We start from the raw sequence: 18,692 nt of genomic DNA, 5'->3' as shown, positions 1-18,692 counted from the left end.
CAGACAAATAAAATTATTGTCAAACCATGCTAGAAGAAAGACTGAACTATTTTTCGAATATCTCAATAATTACAAAATTATTGTTACCTACAGAAGCAGTCAAATAAGTATGCAGCCAAAAATATAGGAAAAAAGTATAGAAATGTGACAAGCACTTAATTAATAAAAACATGAATTTTCTATTTGTCAGCTTTAAAAAGATTTTTTTATTAAGTATAAATTCATTTTTGTGCAACCTTTTACATTATTAATTTTGCAATTTTTTCTTAAAAATGGGCCACAAAAGCTTCAGGTTTTATAAAACATGGATCCATGCATGCTCATGGGGCTAATATTTTATTGGGAAGAGAAGGACAAAAACTCATACAACATAGTCAAGAAATGGTAAAACTATGAAGGAAGATAAGGTTTTTGAAATGGAGATGGAAGACATGTACACTGAAAATACAAAATATCACTGAAAGGAATTAAAGAAGACACAGTTTAATGGGAAGACACCCCATGTGCATGGATTGAAAGAGTTCATAAGGTTAAAATGTCCATAACACCCAAAGCAATCTATAGATTCAATGCAATCTTCATCAAAATTCCATGACTTTTTTTTAAGAAATTGGAAAAACAGTCCAAAAATTCATATGGAGCCACAAAGAACCCTGAATAGCCAAAGTAATCTTGAGAAAGGACAAAACTGGAGGTTTTACACTTCCTGACTTCAAAACATATTTCAAAGCTACAGTAACCAAAATAGTATGACACTGGCATAAAAACAAATATAGATCACTGGAACAAAATAAAGAGCCCAGAAATAAAACCATGTATATGGTCAAATGATCTTCAACAGGGGTGCCAAGACTACACAATGGGGAAAAGAGTCTCTTCAACAAATGGTGGTAGGAAAGAAATGAATATCCATATGTGAAAGAGTAAAATTAGACTTTGATATTTCACCATATGAAAAAATCAGCTCAAAATGGATTGAAGTCTAGAAGTCCAGATTCTCAGAAGAAAACATAAGAATAAAGCTTCATAACATTGGTCTTGGCAATGATTTCTTGCACATGACACCAAAAGCTCAGGCAACAAAAACAAAAATAGACGAATGGGATTATATTAAATTTAAAAACTTCTGCACAGCAAAGGAAACAGAGTGAAAAGGCTATGGCATGGGAGAAAATATTTGCAAAGCATGTATCTGGTAAGATTAACTTAATATCCAAAATATATAAGGAACTCCTACTACTCAATAATAGCAGAACAGAACAAAACAAATAATCTTATTTAAAGATGGGTAAAGAACTTGCATAGACATTTCTCCAAAGAAGACATACAAATGGCTGGCAAGCATATGGAAAGATGCTCAACATCAGGGAAATGTAAGTTACAACAAGGAATCACCTCACCTGTTGGGATAGTCACTATATAAAACAAAACAAAGAGAAAACAACAAGTATTGATGAGGATGAGGAGAAATTGGAACCTGATCTACTGTTGAAGCAAATGCAAAATGGTTCCACCACTGTAGAAAAGAGTGTGGAGTTTCCTCAAAAAATTAAAAATAGAACTACCATATGATCCAGCAATTCTACTTCTGGATATTTATTAAACACTTCAAAATTTTTTTTAAAAAAATCTACTTTCTTAGATATAAGTTCAGATTATTGATTTGATTTTTTTAAAGTTTCAATTTAAATTCCAGTTGTTAACATACAGTATTAAATTAGTTTCAGGTATACAGTATAGTGATTTGACACTTCCATACAACACCCAGTGCTCATCACGAGTGCTCTCCTTAATCCCCATCACCTATTTCACTGTTTCTGGTTACCATCAGTTTGCTCTTTATAGTTAAGAGTCTGTTTTCAGTTTGTGTGTCTCTGATTTTCCCTACGACCATTTCTTAAATTCCAAATGCAAGTGAAATCATTTGGTGCTGGTTTTTCTCTGCCTGACTTAATTCGCTTAATATAATGCTCTCCAGTTGCAATGAGGCAAGCATTTATTATCAAAGAATTTAAAACGGAATTTCAAAGAGATATATGCACTTCCATGTTCATTGTAGCACTATTTCACAATAGCTATTATATGGAATCAATATAAATGTTCTTCAGTGGATGAATGGGCTAATATATATATATATATATATATATATATATATATATATTATATTATATAATGGAATATTATACATTAATTACAGGAATTGCATTAAGCCTGTAGATAAATTTGGAGAGAATTAACATATTAAAAATATTGGATTTTCCAATCTATGAACCCAGTATAGCTCTTCATTTATTTAGCTCTCCTTTCATTTCTTTCTCCAGTTGAGAAAACTACTTTATTAAGATGACATTTGAGTTAAGAAATGAATTAAGCTGTAACATGAACCATGAGGCTATTTAGAGAAACAGTATTCCAGGCAGAGTATAATAAGAGCAAAGGTCTTGAGGTATAGTATACTTTGAGTGTTCTAAGAACAGCAGGGAGGCCACCGTGGCTGAATGGAACAGAGAAGGGAAGTGGAACAGAGAAGGGAGAGGATGAAATCATGAAAATAACAAGAGGCCAAGTCATGTAAGACTTTGTAGGCCATTTTAAGGTTTTGAATTTTATTTAGAGTAAGATGAGAAGTGACTGAACAGTTTTGGGCAGAGGTGTGACATTTTTTTTTTTTTTTAGGTCACTTTGGGTGTTTCAGTGAGAAAGGATTAAGAGAGAAAGGTAAATTCAAGATAGAAGCAGAAAAACCACTGCAGAAAGATTTACAATATTTTAGCAAGACCATATGGCAACTTGGACTAGGATGCCAGTAGAAGTAACAAGTGTCAGAATATAGATATATTTTAAAGATAGAGTTGATGGAATTTGCTGAAAGTTGGATGTGGGCTGTGAAAAAGGGAGGAGATGAAGATGGTTGCAAGGTTTTGGGTCTAAACAATTTGAAGAATAGAGTTTTTAATCAATTCAATTGGGGAAGTCTCTGAGGGGAGATGTTTTGGAAGATGTTTATCTGGCTTAAAAAGAATAAGAAGGGGAAAAGGATTTTTTCTCTAAAATTTTTATGCACCATTGAATTTTAAGCACAGAATTTAAGAATTTGCAGTCTATGCTCTGAGTATATTTCAATAGCAACCACCTGTGCATTATGGTCTGAGCATGAGTGGTAAGGGAAAGGCAATAGGCTGAAAGTTATTATGCTACTTTAGAAGCATGCAGGGATGGTGTTAATGAGTCTATGGGTAGGGAAGACCTCATTGAAGATTATCTATTTTATTTGAAACTTGAAGAAGTTAGCCAGCAGAGGGAGGTATGATTTGTGCAGATGGAAGGTTAATCTATAATAAGCCAAGTGATGAGCAGGTGCGAAGATCCAGAAACGAGAAGATGTGTTTGAGGAACACATTAAAGAAAGTCAAGTATGAATGTAGAGCAGGGAGAACCAAAAGGAGAATGTTGTGAAATAAGGCAGGAGGTAGGTTTAATCCTAACAATTAGATCTGCAGTTTTGTGAAACCACTGTGCCTTGGTAGAGAATGAACTGGAGGAGCATGGATGCTAGGCTAGTTATCCAGTCTTGGTGAGAGATTGATGATGGTGGCAGTGGGTTCAAACTTCAGAGATATTTAGAGGCTTATGAATGACCAATGAGAAGAGAGAAGCCCCAAGAATGACTAGTTACTAGGTTTCTAAGGTGAGCAACTCAGTGGATGGTTGTTCCTTTTACGAACATTAGGGGGTCAATTATTAAGTTATTGTCTCTCAGCTCCAAACCTTGGACTAATTTGGACTATCTGTCTCTATTCTGCTTTGTGAAGCTGATGTTTGTATTTTGCAAACCACATTCCTGCTTTGCCAGCTGACTCTATGTGAGGCTCTACCATTGGTGATGCTAGGAAGACCGCAAAGCTGTAGGAGAAAGAAAGAAATGCCCCTTACTGGCTGCTTCTGTTTAGCATCTCTCCAGGAATGATTCTTCACCCCAGAAGCAGCAATACCTTCCCACAGAAGTAGCTGAATGCAGTTTTCAGTTTTCCCTGCATTTGCAAAGTCAGTCTAATCATGCTTCTTGGAGCCGATAGCACCCACCAGATGGTGTGCTCCCTCTTTAAAGCCTGAATCTCAGACTTAGGGAAGCCTCTTTTGAACTCAAAGAGTTCAGTATCAGTTGAGTAGTATCTCTTCCTCAGATGTCTTAGTTTTAGTTATTGGGGGGCCCTCTAAGTTTTTAGGTTTAATAACTCCAGTCTCTCCCGTTTATTATATCTTCTGCCTTTCCCGCAATTGCTATCTCCATGATTCCTTAGAGGAATTTTTTTAAACCTTTAATTTACCAAGTTAGTATTTCTTTATATTAAATTCTATGGAAATAACCTGTGTGATTTCTGTCTTCTACCTGGACTGGTACAGAAATTGTTGCTAAGAATTGTCACAGGAAACAGACCCTGAAAGATGGGATCTGGGCATTAGCTTGGTTTTGTGCTTGGGCTTGGTTGTAGTGCTGAGCTCCTTGCTAATAGGAAATGAATGCTGGTAGCCCATGTATGCAGAAGAATCATGATTAATTAAGTCATTGTGATAAAGTTCCTACTGAAACAAGTGCCTTGGAGCATGTACCTGCTGCATTTGACTGTTGCAGCAGTAGCAATGACTATGACGACTGGTGGGAAATGGATTCTTCCGAGTACACCAACTTCGGGTTGGTCTGTTCGGGTCTCATCAGAGAGGCAGAGATATTTCATGGCAGCCCTAGAAGAATCTCTCATTTCTTATAGCTATAGGGCTGCCATTGCTAAAAATGAACAAACATTTAATTGTCCAGTTCACAATTTTTACATCAGTTGACTCTATAACCTTGCCAGGTCTAGGCAAGTGTAGAAGTTAGGAAAATGATAGGGAAGGAGAGGGGACCCAAAACTTGGATTGGGGATACATCTGGTTAGACCAAGTTGAGAATTTTGAAATCTCAAGTCACTTTGAACTTCTGTCAGTGAAAGCAGCTTGTCCTTCTATGTCTGAGGATATTAGCCTTTCCTTGTTTGAAAACTATCCACTATACCCATAACTAGGGTCAGATGTCAGCATGCTCCAGGGGAACATGTACAAAGTCCAGGAGGAAGCAGCTTATAAACCCCCCAAATGGCAAGATTTTCCCAATTTACACCAATATAAACTGGGGAACATGTATAGGAAAAGGTTTTAAGGAAGATGGGATATAACACTGGATTAGGCCAAATGTATTGATAAGAGTGCTCTTACCAGAGGTTCTGGTAACCATGAGGTGTTAGCTCATGCAGGTGGAAATATTCTAACAATTTATCAATTGTCAGAGGCTCGGGCTCTATAGTGACTTCTTAATGAGACTGAGATATCATAATATAGATGAAGGAAAGTGTAGGGAGATAGGGATATTAGAGTGCCTGTATCATGCTTAATCTACACGTTCATCTGTCAGCTACATCATAAGAGGATCCAGAGGACACTCTCATCCCCAACACACTGAAAACCACATTGTTTGTAAGGCATGTACATCTTTGAGAATTTTTTTCATGGCTGTAAGCCAAGTATAATTGTGGAAATGTCACGATTGAAATACTGTACATTTTCCTCTAAGTCTTCCTCAAAGGGACCTGTAGTCATTTACTAGAGTGACTGTGTGCTGGGGAAAAAGAAATACCTAGACCTTTTGAGGATTATCAAACATTGGCTAATTGATATTAATTCCTGTGTATCTATATCACTGTAATCTACCAGTGAAACTGGGGGCTTATGTAAGTCAGACATTAATCGAAGTCTTAGCCCTAATTTGAAACACAGTGGACCTAGTAGGTCTACAGACCCACTGTGTGGTTATTTATCCAGTTTTTGAATGCATAATTAGAAAAGATACATGTTTAGACATAAAAGATATATGTGGCAACTGGCAAAATCCTTACATTGGCTTAGACTCATGGAATAAAAACCATAATAGTAGAAAGAAGGAATCATCTGGAACCTTCCTATCTTACCAGAAGAGTAACCAAAATGAATGGCACATCTTCAGGGAAATTGCAAAGATTAGTGTCCATCACCAAAACTTGGAATAATTCAGGAGTGGTGATACCTATCACATGCCCACTTAAGTGGCTTGTTTGTCCAATGCAGAAGGCAGATCTTGACAGATATCTGAAGATGATCATAAGCTTAATCAGGAGGTAACTTCAGTTGTAGTTAATGTTCTACATGTTGTATTGTTACAGAAGCTGATTAACACTTACGTGGTGGAGATAGTAAAACTAGTTTGGAGTGGTTTGAAGAGTGATGGGGGGGTGATTATAGAGAGGGTAGAGCCATGGTCAATCAGTGGATAGTAAGGCCAAGTTTACTGAGATCAGAGGATCAAAAAAGCCCATTTATGATGGGTTTGTAGGGAGTTCAGTTGTAAACACATTGAGTTTGAAATGTCTTTGTATTTTCAATGACTAATTTGATTACTGGTGTGGTATTTGTGAATGGGTCATGATTGACTATGACTTCAATAAATTGTCATTTCTTTATCCTAGTTATTCTTCTTTATACAGTTGATAAACACTGAACTTGGTAATTGAAGGAGGAAACGGTATTGCCAGACTTCGTATAAAAGCAAGTTTGTTCACCTACCTTGAATGAGCAGGATGAAATTCTCAATATATTAGGGCCAAATCTGTGTACAGTCACTTAGAGCTGTAGAACTCAGGGCATGCCTAAGACTCCTTCTTGGCCTTTGTTTTCCTGTTTATAAGTTGTTTTACCATACCTACTTCCTAGAGTGATAATGATAAAAGAAAACAATAAATTACAAAGCACATGGCCAGGCTTACCATCAGTGATCAAGAAGTTCATTCCTTCCAGCCCAGCATAGAGAAGTATGAGACATTGCTGAGAAGTTCCATGCCCCTTCCATGCTTTTTAGGTCTCAGAATTTTAAGGGCATTATTCAAATAGTAAACACACATGATCTTTGCTCCCTGGCTATAAAATAATCAGTGGTGCAACAGGGCAGGTCACTGGGATGATCTAGGCAGGCAGTGAAATAAGAAATTAGTAAATGGAGGTAGACACCAAAAAAACCCTACATAAATTCCACTATGAGAAAAGCAAGTGAGCTAAGGGAAAGGGAGAAGTGCAGGGAAAAGATAACAGGAATTACTTTAATAAATATTATACAGAATTAATTTTCCTTGTGGAGAAACACGATGGCTAAAGCAAGGTTTTGATAAAAATACATGATTTAATTACAAAGAAGATTTTTCTGCTGGTAATTCCACTGAGCAAAATATAAAATATGTTAAGCTGCAATGTTGACATTTCCAAATAGAGTAGACTTGTATATCAATGAGAACATTTTAATCATTTTTCCAATCTTGCGCAATTTCAGATGTTTCCACCTTTATTCAGCTTAATACATAATATCTAAGTCTCATGGATATAATTCTGTGATTAATATTCATGAGGTTAGGAAACAGCTCTGAGCACCTGAAATACCTAAAAGTACCAAAAAGTCTAAATACCTTTCATAAAAAAAACCCAACTAGAGGGTGAGCACCTATCTCTACAAGCACCTGATACAAATGCTTGACTTCATTAGAATCCACAGCACTTTCCTAACGGTCCATAAAGTATTCCTGTGTGAGAAAAGTATTCCTGTGTTGAGAAAAATCCAATATAGTTCTTGGCCTGTCTACAGCAGTGCTTAACAAATATTTTTAAATGAATAACAAAATCATGCTGAGAAAAACAACAGTAATTTCATTTTTATAGAGTGTTAGTGGGAATACAAAATTGGTACAATCTTTTTGGAGATAAATTTGTTAATGCTATTAATTAAAAAACAAACATAACCTTTAGTTAAACAATTCCACTTCCAGAAACTTATACCTCTACAAAGTTGAATGGACAAGGATAATCAAAGCTTCATTGTTTATAAACCAAAAAACTGGCAACAACCTAAATGTCCATGGGAAAGGATACATGAATTATGATGCATCTAGCTAATGGAATTTTCAGCAGCTGTTAAAAATAATGAGGTAGAATTTCTTTACTGCAACAGAAAGATCTTTAAAGAATATTAAGTGAAAAACAGAAAGTTTGCATAATAATGATAATAGTAGTAATTATTACTATTATATATTATATATTATTTGAAAGAATTAATAAAATTGATAAACCCCTGGCCCGACTTATCAAAAAGAAAATAGAAAGGACCCAAATAAATAAAATCATGATGAAAGAGGAGAGATCACAACTAACACCAAAGAAATACAAACAATTATAAGAACATACTATGAGCAACTCTACGCCAACCAATTGGACAATCTGGAAGAAATGGATGCATTCCTAGAAACATATAAACTACCACAACTGAACCAGGAAGAAATAGAAAGCCTGAACAAGACCCATAACCAGTAAGGAGATTGAAACAGTCATTAAAAATCTCCAAACAAACAAAAGCCCAGGGCCAGATGGCTTCCCGGGGGAATTCTACCAAACATTTAAAGAAGAACTAATTCCTATTCTCCTGAAACTGTTCCAAAAAATAGAAATGGAAGGAAAACTTCCAAACTCATTTTATGAGGCCAGCATCACCTTGATCCCAAAACCAGACAAGGATCCCACCAAAAAAGAGAGCTATAGACCAATATCCTTGATGAACACAGATGCAAAAATACTCACCAAAATACTAGCCAATAGGATTCAACAGTACATTAAAAAGATTATTCACCACGACCAAGTGGGATTTATTCCAGGGCTGCAAGGTTGGTTCAACATCCGCAAATCAGTCAATGTGATACAACACATCAATAAAAGAAAGAACAAGAACCATATGATACTCTCAATAGATGCTGAAAAAGCATTTGACAAAGTACAGCATCCCTTCCTGATCAAAACTCTTCAAAGTGTAGGGATAGAGGGCACATACCTCAATATCATCAAAGCCATCTATGAAAAACCCACCGCAAATATCATTCTCAATGGAGAAAAACTGAAAGCTTTTCCGTTAAGGTCAGGAACACGGCAGGGATGTCCATTATCACCACTGCTATTCAACACAGTACTAGAGGTCCTAGCCTCAGCAATCAGACAACAAAAGGAAATTAAAGGCATCCAAATCGGCAAAGAAGAAGTCAAATTATCACTCTTCGCAGATGATATGATACTATATGTGGAAAACCCAAAAGATTCCACTCCAAAACTGCTAGAACTTATACAGGAATTCAGTAAAGTGTCAGGATATAAAATCAATGCACAGAAATCAGTTGCATTTCTCTACACCAACAGCAAGACAGAAGAAAGAGAAATTAAGGAGTCAATCCCATTTACAATTGCACCCAAAACCATAAGATACCTAGGAATAAACCTAACCAAAGAGACACAGAATCTATACTCAGAAAACTATAAAGTACTCATGAAAGAAATTGAGGAAGACACAAAGAAATGGAAAAATGTTCCATGCTCCTGGATTGGAAGAATAAATATTGTGAAAATGTCTATGCTACCTAAAGCAATCTACACATTTAATGCAATTTCTATCAAAGTACCATCCATCTTTTTCAAAGAAATGGAACAAATAATTCTAAAATTTATATGGAACCAGAAAAGACCTCGAATAGCCAAAGGGATATTGCAAAAGAAAGCCAACGTTGGTGGCATCACAATTCCGGTCTTCAAGCTCTATTACAAAGCTGTCATCATCAAGACAGCATGGTACTGGCACAAAGACAGACACATAGATCAATGGAACAGAATAGAGAGCCCAGAAATAGACCCTCAAATCTATGGTCAACTAATCTTCGACAAAGCAGGAAAGAATGTCCAATGGAAAAAAGACAGCCTCTTCAATAAATAGTGCTGGGAAAATTGGACAGCCACATGCAGAAAAATGAAATTGGACCATTTCCTTACACCACACACAAAAATAGACTCAAAATGGATGAAGGACCTCAATGTGCGAAAGGAATCCATCAAAATCCTTGAGGAGAACACAGGCAGCAACCTCTTCGACCTCAGCCGAAGCAACATCTTCCTAGGAACAACTGAAAAGGCAAGGGAAGCAAGGGAAAAAATGAACTATTGGGATTTCATCAAGATCAAAAGCTTTTGCACAGCAAAGGAAACAGTTAACAAAATCAAAAGACAACTGACAGAATGGGAGAAGATATTTGCAAACAACATATCAGATAAAGGACTAGTGTCCAGAATCTATAAAGAACTTAGCAAACTCAACACCCAAAGAACAAATAATCCAATCAAGAAATGGGCAGAGGACATGAACAGACATTTCTGCAAAGAAGACATCCAGATGGCCAACAGACACATGAAAAAGTGCTCCATATCACTCGGCATCAGGGAAATACAAATCAAAACCACAATGAGATATCACCTCACACCAGTCAGAATGGCTAAAATCAACAAGTCAGGAAATGACAGATGCTGGCGAGGATGCGGAGAAAGGGGAACCCTCCTACACTGTTGGTGGGAATGCAAGCTGGTGCAGCCACTCTGGAAAACAGCATGGAGGTTCCTCAAAATGTTGAAAATAGAACTGCCCTATGACCCAGCAATTGCACTATTGGGTATTTACCCTAAAGATATAAACGTAGTGATCCAAAGGGGCACGTGCACCCGAATGTTTATAGCAGCAATGTCCACAATAGCCAAACTATGGAAAGAACCTAGATGTCCATCAACAGATGAATGGATCAAGAAGATGTGGTATATATACACAATGGAATACTATGCAGCCATCAAAAGAAATGAAATCTTGCCATTTGCGACAATATGGATGGAACTAGAGCGGATCATGCTTAGCGAAATAAGTCAAGCAGAGAAAGACAACTATCATATGATCTCCCTGATAAGAGGAAGTGGTGATGCAACATGGGGGCTTAAGTGGGTAGGAGAAGAATCAATGAAACAAGATGGGATTGGGAGGGAGACAAACCATAAGTGACTCTTAATTTCACAAAACAAACTGAGGGTTGCTGGGGGGAGGGGATTTGGGAGAAGGGGGTGGGATTATGGACATTGGGGAGGGTATGTGCTTTGGTGAGTGCTGTGAAGTGTGTAAACCTGGTGATTCACAGACCTGTACCCCTGGGGATAAAAATAAAAAAAAAAACATTAAAAAAATTATTACTATTATAAATATTGTGAAGTATAGACTATATTCTAAGTATTTTACCTTTATTAATTCATTCAATTCTCACCACAATTCTCAAGTGGGTGCTACTGAGATCCTCATTTTATGGAGAAGGAAACTGAAGCACAGTATTGTCAGGTAACTTGACCAGTCACAAAATTAGTGTCAGAGGCAGTGTCTGGCTTGAGGCTCAGTGTTCTTACCTGGTTCTATTCTATGTGTGTTAAAAAATGTATAAAAATCCATGTGTCTAGGGGTGCTTGGGTGGCTCAGTGGGTTAAGCCTCTGCCTTCAGCTCAGGTCATGATCTCAGGGTCCTGGGATCGGGCCCTGCATTGGGCTCTAGGCTCCGCGGAGAGCCTGCTTCCTCATCTCTCTCTGCCTGCCTCTCTGCCTACTTGTGATCTCTTTTTCTGTCAAATCAATAAATAAAATCTTTTAAAATCTATGTGTGTAAATATACACATATGTAGATATGGATATGTACATACATATGTATGCATGTATGTATTCATATCTGCATGGAACATGGCACTAAATACAATCTCTGAACTGTTAGCAGTTGCTTTCTTTAAAGAGTTGGTAGAAGAGGAAGAGGAAAAGATACTTTTTATGTGACACAAGTTTATTTTGCTTGTTTGCTTTTGTTATGAGAGGTATTATTTTTATAGTAGTTTTTTCACAGGTGGTTCCCAAAATATAACTACCTCGTTATTTTTCTTCTGCTGCTAGCAATTAAGGAAGACATCTGCCCATTTTCCCTCATTGTTAAAAAGTTATTCATTCAGCAAAAACATTTAAACTGTGCTAGGTGTCCCTGCCTGTCCTTGTCCTTAGGGAGCTCACTGCCTACTGGAACAGCCTGACATATAAACATGTAATTCCAGAGCTTCTATAATGGGGCTGTACAAGCACGGGGTGGAAGGGGCACAAAGGAGAGATAACAATTCTGTGGAGTCATGGAGGGACAGTGTGAAAGAAGGCTGGCAAAGAGGAGGTAATGCTTTGCCTAAATACTAAAGGAAAAGCAGGAGTTCTTGAGGAAACAGGGGAGAGGAGGAAGAGAAAAAGCATCCTTTTTCCTTCAGGAAAATGGGAGTAATGTCACAAAGGCAGGAAACCACATTGTTCTTCACAGGACTGGGCAGAGTTTAATTTGGTTACAGCTTAGGGAGGGAAATGTGAGGAATGCCTCTGGAAATGCGGGCAGAAGGAACATCCTGTAAGTCCTTGTGGGTCATGGTAAGAACTTCATCCATGTACCAATGTTTCCTAAGGAATATGCAAAGAACAAAGGTGTTCATGGAAAAACTCAAAAGATATGGATCAAAGGATATGGATCAAAAGATATACATATACACAATGGAATATTATCTGGCCTTAAGAAGGAAGGAAATTCTGACATGTCCTAAAAGCAGGTGAACCTTGAAAGCATTATTCGAAAATGTCAGACACAGAAGGACAAATACCGTATGATATACCACTTACATGAGGTACCCAGAATAGTCAAATTTATTGAGACAGAAAGAATAGGGTTACTAGATGTTGGGGTGAGGAGGAATGGGAATGACTGTTTAGTGGTTAATAATTTCAGTTAGAGATGATGCAACAGTTCTGGAGATGGGTAGTAGTAAGTTGCACAACAATGTGAATGTATTTAATGCCACTGAATTGTACACTCAGTGGTAAAATGATAAATGTTATACTAAGCATATTTTACCATAATAAAAAAAGGTTGAAATGGTAAATTCTATGTTATGTGTATTTTACCACAATTACAAAATATGGGATAAGAGAAATAAAAAAATAGACAAAATAGATACATAATTCAAATTCAATTCTTTTTTCTTTTTGGCATTAAAATTAGGTATGTCATTTCTTTGCTCAAGTTGATAATGATGATTTGTTTCTGTTATATAATAATGGCTGTCACTTACTGAAAACTAGCTCTGCGCTAGTTTTACATCCATAGAGATAAGGAGATGCTGGCCCAGAGAGGTCAACTAATTGACCCAAGAGTACGTGGTGGTGAGGGGACATGTCTAGGAATCTTAGAATCCGAACTCGGCTTCAAAACACTTGCTCTGTCACCAATCCCCAAGTTGCTTGATTATCTTACTGCTTTTTTAGATACGCCTTCATTTTGCTTAAGCAAGTTTTCCCTTGATCTGCAAAAATGTACTGTTTGTTTTCTGGGTTCAGAAAATGTAAGAAGCCCAAGGCAATGCAGAATAAAATGTTTGTTGAGTGTTTCCTTTTATCCACGTATGATACTTTTGAAGGGCTTTGACCTTCTGAAAGAGAGACCAAAAGAGCATGCAAAGTGAGTCTAGACACTCGCACCACAGAGAACTACTTCGCCAGCCACCTGTTACCGAGGGGAGGATGGTCCGTACTGCACTTGCGGCTGTTATCTGGAGAATACGGCTTCTGGGCCCCCGGCCGCCCGCTCCCCGGGCTTAGATACGCGGCCGCGGAGAGACCCAGAGCAGACTCGCGCGCAGGCGCGAGGCGGCAGCGGCGTTCAGAGTCTGGGCTTTGCAGCCTGGCGCCCCGGTGTCCCCGAGTGGTTTCCCCGCCTTGGCCTGTTCTCCCTTCGCGCCCGAGCTCAGGGTCGCCCCTGCCCCTTCTCCAGGCCCTCTCCAACCCATGCCCAGGCCAATCCCGGCGCGCCCCCTACCCTCTGACCCTGCGTTGCATAATGCCGGAGCGAAGTCCCCAAGGGTGTGAAACCCAGCGTTCCTGCCCCTGGGCGGGGACGGGCGGCGACCGTGCGGGGAGGCGAGGCGGCGAGGGCGCAGCCGGCACCGTCCACCGGCCAGGGCCCGGCGAGTCTCCCGGGAGTAGGCCCCCCGCGCCGCGCGGCCCCACCGCCAGGCCCTCCCGCCGCTCCCTTCGCAGGCCGCCGCCGCCGCAGCCATGGCGGAAGTTCATAGACGTCAGCATGCCCGGGTTAAAGGAGAAGCCCCCGCGAAATCCTCCACACACAGACATGAGGAGGAGCTGGGGATGGCGTCGGCCGAAACGCTGACGGTGTTCCTGAAGCTGCTGGCCGCCGGCTTTTACGGCGTGAGCTCCTTCCTGATCGTGGTGGTCAACAAGAGCGTGCTCACCAACTACAGGTAGGGCCGAGGCGGCGGCGGCGGCAGCGGCCGAGGCCGGGGGAGGAGCGCGCGGCGGCGGCGGCAGGGCGCCGGCTCCCTGGACTTGCGCCGCTAAAGTTAAAGCTGAACAAAGTTGGGTGGGAGCTGGGGAGGGCGGGCGGTGAATGAGCGGCCGGGGCTGCGGAGTTGGCTCGGCGCGCGGGCCGGGGTGCGGGTTCCAGCTCCGGGCGCGGAGCTCCGGACCGCCCCGTGCACGTTTCGACCCCGGTGGGAAAGCGCCCATCGAGCCGCGCTCTGGAAACCTTTGCCCTTCAGAGCGATGGAGCGGAGTTGCTTCGTGACTTTTGGCTCTTGAGCATGCCAGGCTGGGAGCAGAGCGAGGGATGCCCTCCCTTCCCCGCAGCCTGGCCCGGGGTCCCGGGCTTCAGGGTCCCTGAGGTCGCTGACAGCCTCTGGGGAAGTGCGCATCAAGCTCATTTAAGACCGTTCTGCCGCTGTCACTGGGACCCTGAGGCAGAGGCAGAAGCAGAAGCATGTTTGTTGTAAAGATGTGAAACCGTTGAGGAGACCTATGTCTTCTACTCGTTGAAAAATCCGTTGCAGGCTGCTGGCTGAAACTGGACGCGGACAAGATGAGACAAGTGGCCGCCGGAGGCTACAAAATCAGCGGCAATCAGCGGCGTGGCCTGACAACCAGCAGGGATTTTTCTCACGTTTTCATTTGGGGAGACGTTGGTGTTTGTTTCAAAATACATTTTAAGGTTGCAGATGGGCAAATTGAATTCACAGAACTGCTTTTGAGTTTTTCTGACCCTCTATTTCTCTCTACCTTTTTTGTAGATTTCCCTCCTCACTATGTGTTGGACTTGGCCAGGTTAGTTGGAATCTTCAGCATTACGTGGTTTATGTCGCTGGAACTTCTGTGTGTGTCTTTATATGTAGAACAGTGAATCTGTGTTCTCTGTTTGCAGATGGTGGCCACAGTGGCAGTTCTCTGGGTGGGAAAGGCACTCAGAGTAGTCAAGTTTCCTGACCTTGACAGAAATGTACCTCGAAAGGTAAAATAAAATAGAAATAATAAAATTTTTATTTTCTGAAAACAAGTCGCTCTATATTTTTATCAGTCCTCTGCATATGTAAAAAATTGCCGTTTTGAAGTTGCCCAGAATGTGTATAATGAAGGTAAAGAATAAATGTGGTATTACATGTTTTGAAAAGTCCTACCAACTCCTTAAAATTAAGGGGGAAAAAGGCCCCCAGATATCTTGTGTTGTTTTAATTAATGAAGACTTGTTGGGAGTACAGCTGTTCTGCATTTTCTACATCCATCTAATCTAGCCGACGTATCCTACATTCATTATTCCTTGGGTTTATTTTCTTCTTCTGCCTGGCTCTGCTTGACTCCACGTGCAGATGAAGCGCCTTTCCCTTTTCTGCTGACATTAGAGCCATGGGCTATTACATTATCATATTTTAAAGCAAGTGATGTTTCTGTCTTCTATGGTTTGATCATACTCATATTTCTGTTTCTTTTTTTTCTTCTCCATTCTTCCCTCTCTTTGCCATAGTACTGCTGTTATCCAGGAATAATGTTTTATGGGTGCTTCATGGGGGCCAAAAATTGTATATGAGTTCTAATCTTATGTTTTAAGTGGAAAGAATTTGATCATATAAACAACTGTTTCTGTTTGAAAGGACCTTGTTTTAGCTGTCTTTATTATTGAGCTTTGTTATCCCTTTTAAATTTTCTAGACGTTTCCACTACCTCTACTATATTTTGGGAACCAAATCACGGGACTGTTCAGCACAAAGAAACTGAAGTATGGATAATTTTATTTTACTAGTGAGGTTAATATGATGTATTCTTAAAACTGTACTTGAATGTCAAATATTTAACACATTGTTATTGGAAAAAAATGAACGAACCAGAAAGCTTTTGTTTCTTAAATAAGATTACACCAGAGGTTTTAATTTAAATTCTTTGAGTTTGAAAACAAGGAGTTTTTGTTTGTTTTGGGTACCCCCCCAACTTTGATACTAGGAGTCTTAAAATGTTATAAAATGCTGTTATAGAAGATTTTTATTATTTTTCCAGAGCTACTGTAGTGAAGAGTATATGCTAGGTTCCTGGGATTTCAATTCTTTAACACAATTTATAAATACTATATTTTAGGCAAATTCTATAAGCAAAATCAGAGGGTGGGTAGGAGAACTTTTGTAGTTTTTCTTTTAACATGAGGTAGTTAAAGTAACATTAGATGGAACTCCAATACAAATACGATTAATATTATACCCATGAGCATACCACTGTAGAGGCAGCATGTTCACTTTTACAAAGAAGCAGTAGTTTTCTGCTCTGCGACAATACTGTTTTATTATCCTCTAACCTCCTAATTCTTGACTTCTCCACTTGAGGAGTGTAGTATGTATTAGGTATATGTGATATTAAAGTTATACATATGGAGAAGCCATTTAACAGAAATCCGTGGTTTCACTACTTCCACTTAAGCTAACCCCCGGAATATTAGATGATTGTAAAACAGAATGGGGAGATCTCTGAGGATCAGAGACAAAGCGTTTTTCATTTCCTCTTTCTTCAGACCCAAGAAATGTGACAGAGTGACTATGATGATATCTCTCGGGCAGGGTTCGTGGAAGTCGAATTTATCATGCATGGGTGGGGCATCCTTTTCCATCTCATTACCCGCTCAGGAAGAAATGTAGACCTGCCGCAAAGTGCTGCTTGTATAGAATTTGCTCTTTTTCATCCATTGTCATCCATCTATCCATCCATTCATTCACACCCTATCTCTGGTTGCCAGCTAAGTATAAGGCACTTTGGAGTGAGATGGGATGTATTCAGAGATAACGATATTGCAAGAGACTGTGTTTGACTAGTGCAAGCAGAGTGCTCTGATAATTTAGAGGAAGACAAAAGTACATCCACAAAAAGGAGTGTTTCATGGGGTGAGATTATCATAGATGCTGTTTGGAGGGATGGAGATGTCGTTTTGTGGGGGGTGGGTGGGAAATAAAATCAGTCTAGTAAAGAAGGACGAAAGAGGTCTTTTTCTTTTAAAACTAACATGGTCACTGTTCAGGGTGTTTGTATAGTAAGGAGTGTAAAATTAAAAAGTGGCTGTTACTAGTCTTTGATCATAGATATGTGATTGCTACCATTTTTTTATAGGTAGCCTGAAGTTTTTCACTTCTTGTAGTTTTATAAAAGTAACTCTTTCAGGCTTTCAAATAAGAATTACTTCTAGAGAGGAATAAAGGTTTAATTTAATCACAGATTAACCAACATGGAATGAAATTAATCAGCATAATGGAAGGAAGAGACTAGCATTATTCTAAGGTACTTATTTGGAGAATCTTAGTTCAAAAAGTCAATCACTGAACTTTATTTTACCTAATTATATTTTTTCTTGTTTTAAAATTTTCTGCAGCTTGCCCATGTTTACAGTTCTGAGAAGGTTCTCCATCCTGTTTACAATGTTTGCTGAAGGAGTTTTACTCAAGTGAGCTAAATTTCTAATATATATGTATATATCTAGTCTTTAACAGACTTTAGTCATCTTGAAAAGGGGCCAGCATATGTGAAATAGTAAAATTACTTCTCTTATTTCTGCTTTATCTTTCAAGAAGTTTAAGGACTTTCTTTTTTTGCTATAGTAGTTGATAGTTTATGGGATCAGTAGTTGGGAAGATTATGAATTGGAATTGGAATCTGTCTGAACATGAGATACACTTTCCAGAATTCCTGTACCTACTGTTGCCACAAGTGATGCTGGGTCTGAAACATCAGTATAGGTTTTACATAATGTTCCTGTCTTGGCTACCTTACTACAAATGTGTGTGACCTTTTTCTACTGAAAGAAATTCTGATTTGCAAAAATTCAAACTCAATAATAATGGCAAATATAAGAATAAGAAAAAAAAAAGAATAAGAAAAAAATTCCTGTTTTGTATAAGTTTTTTCTTTCTCAAAAGGATTCTTTGAAATATCCAATTCCTTGAAAACATTTAAAATTACAATTGCTTATAGCTTTTTTAAGGAAAACTTTTTTTTTTTTTTTGGTCTATATTGCAGAATGAATCTTTGTGAATAACTACAGGTACATGTATGCACTTTATTTTATTTTGTAGGAAGACTTTTTCCTGGGGTATTAAGATGACTGTATTTGCAATGATTATTGGAGCCTTTGTAGCTGCCAGGTAAGAATGTATTTCCACATTAGGAAATTATCTATAGTTATTGATAATCAATTACTAATAAAAAGAATTTTGTATAGGCTGAGTAAGAATCTGTCTTTGGGAGGCATCCAAAAGACTCTTTGGGAAGTTAGATTTTTCTAGGTCAAGGCTGGCAAAATCTGATTCTTCTACTTATTGAGCACATTCTATATGCAACACAGTATGTTTGGAATTTTACA

The 18,692-nt window shown here is 38.9% G+C and overlaps 1 protein-coding gene across 1 annotated transcript in view; it reads left to right on the top strand.

Moving 5' to 3' along the window:
- The first annotated feature begins 13,923 nt into the window (after positions 1-13,923).
- The window catches only part of SLC35D1 (solute carrier family 35 member D1), a 51,876-nt gene continuing 47,107 nt past the window's right edge, over positions 13,924-18,692 (top strand). Inside the window, exons 1-6 of the mRNA XM_059135829.1 lie at positions 13,924-14,274; positions 15,097-15,130; positions 15,228-15,314; positions 16,009-16,076; positions 17,706-17,777; positions 18,406-18,474. Coding sequence (XP_058991812.1) covers positions 14,072-14,274; positions 15,097-15,130; positions 15,228-15,314; positions 16,009-16,076; positions 17,706-17,777; positions 18,406-18,474 — 533 coding nt within the window. The 5' untranslated portion in view covers positions 13,924-14,071. The remainder of the gene's footprint in view (positions 14,275-15,096; positions 15,131-15,227; positions 15,315-16,008; positions 16,077-17,705; positions 17,778-18,405; positions 18,475-18,692) is intronic.

The sequence above is a fragment of the Mustela lutreola genome, chromosome 10, assembly GCF_030435805.1.
Source record: "Mustela lutreola isolate mMusLut2 chromosome 10, mMusLut2.pri, whole genome shotgun sequence".
NCBI lineage: Eukaryota > Metazoa > Chordata > Mammalia > Carnivora > Mustelidae > Mustela > Mustela lutreola.
Note: the sequence above shows the minus strand (reverse complement) of the source record. Positions and strands in the feature narration are given on the sequence as shown.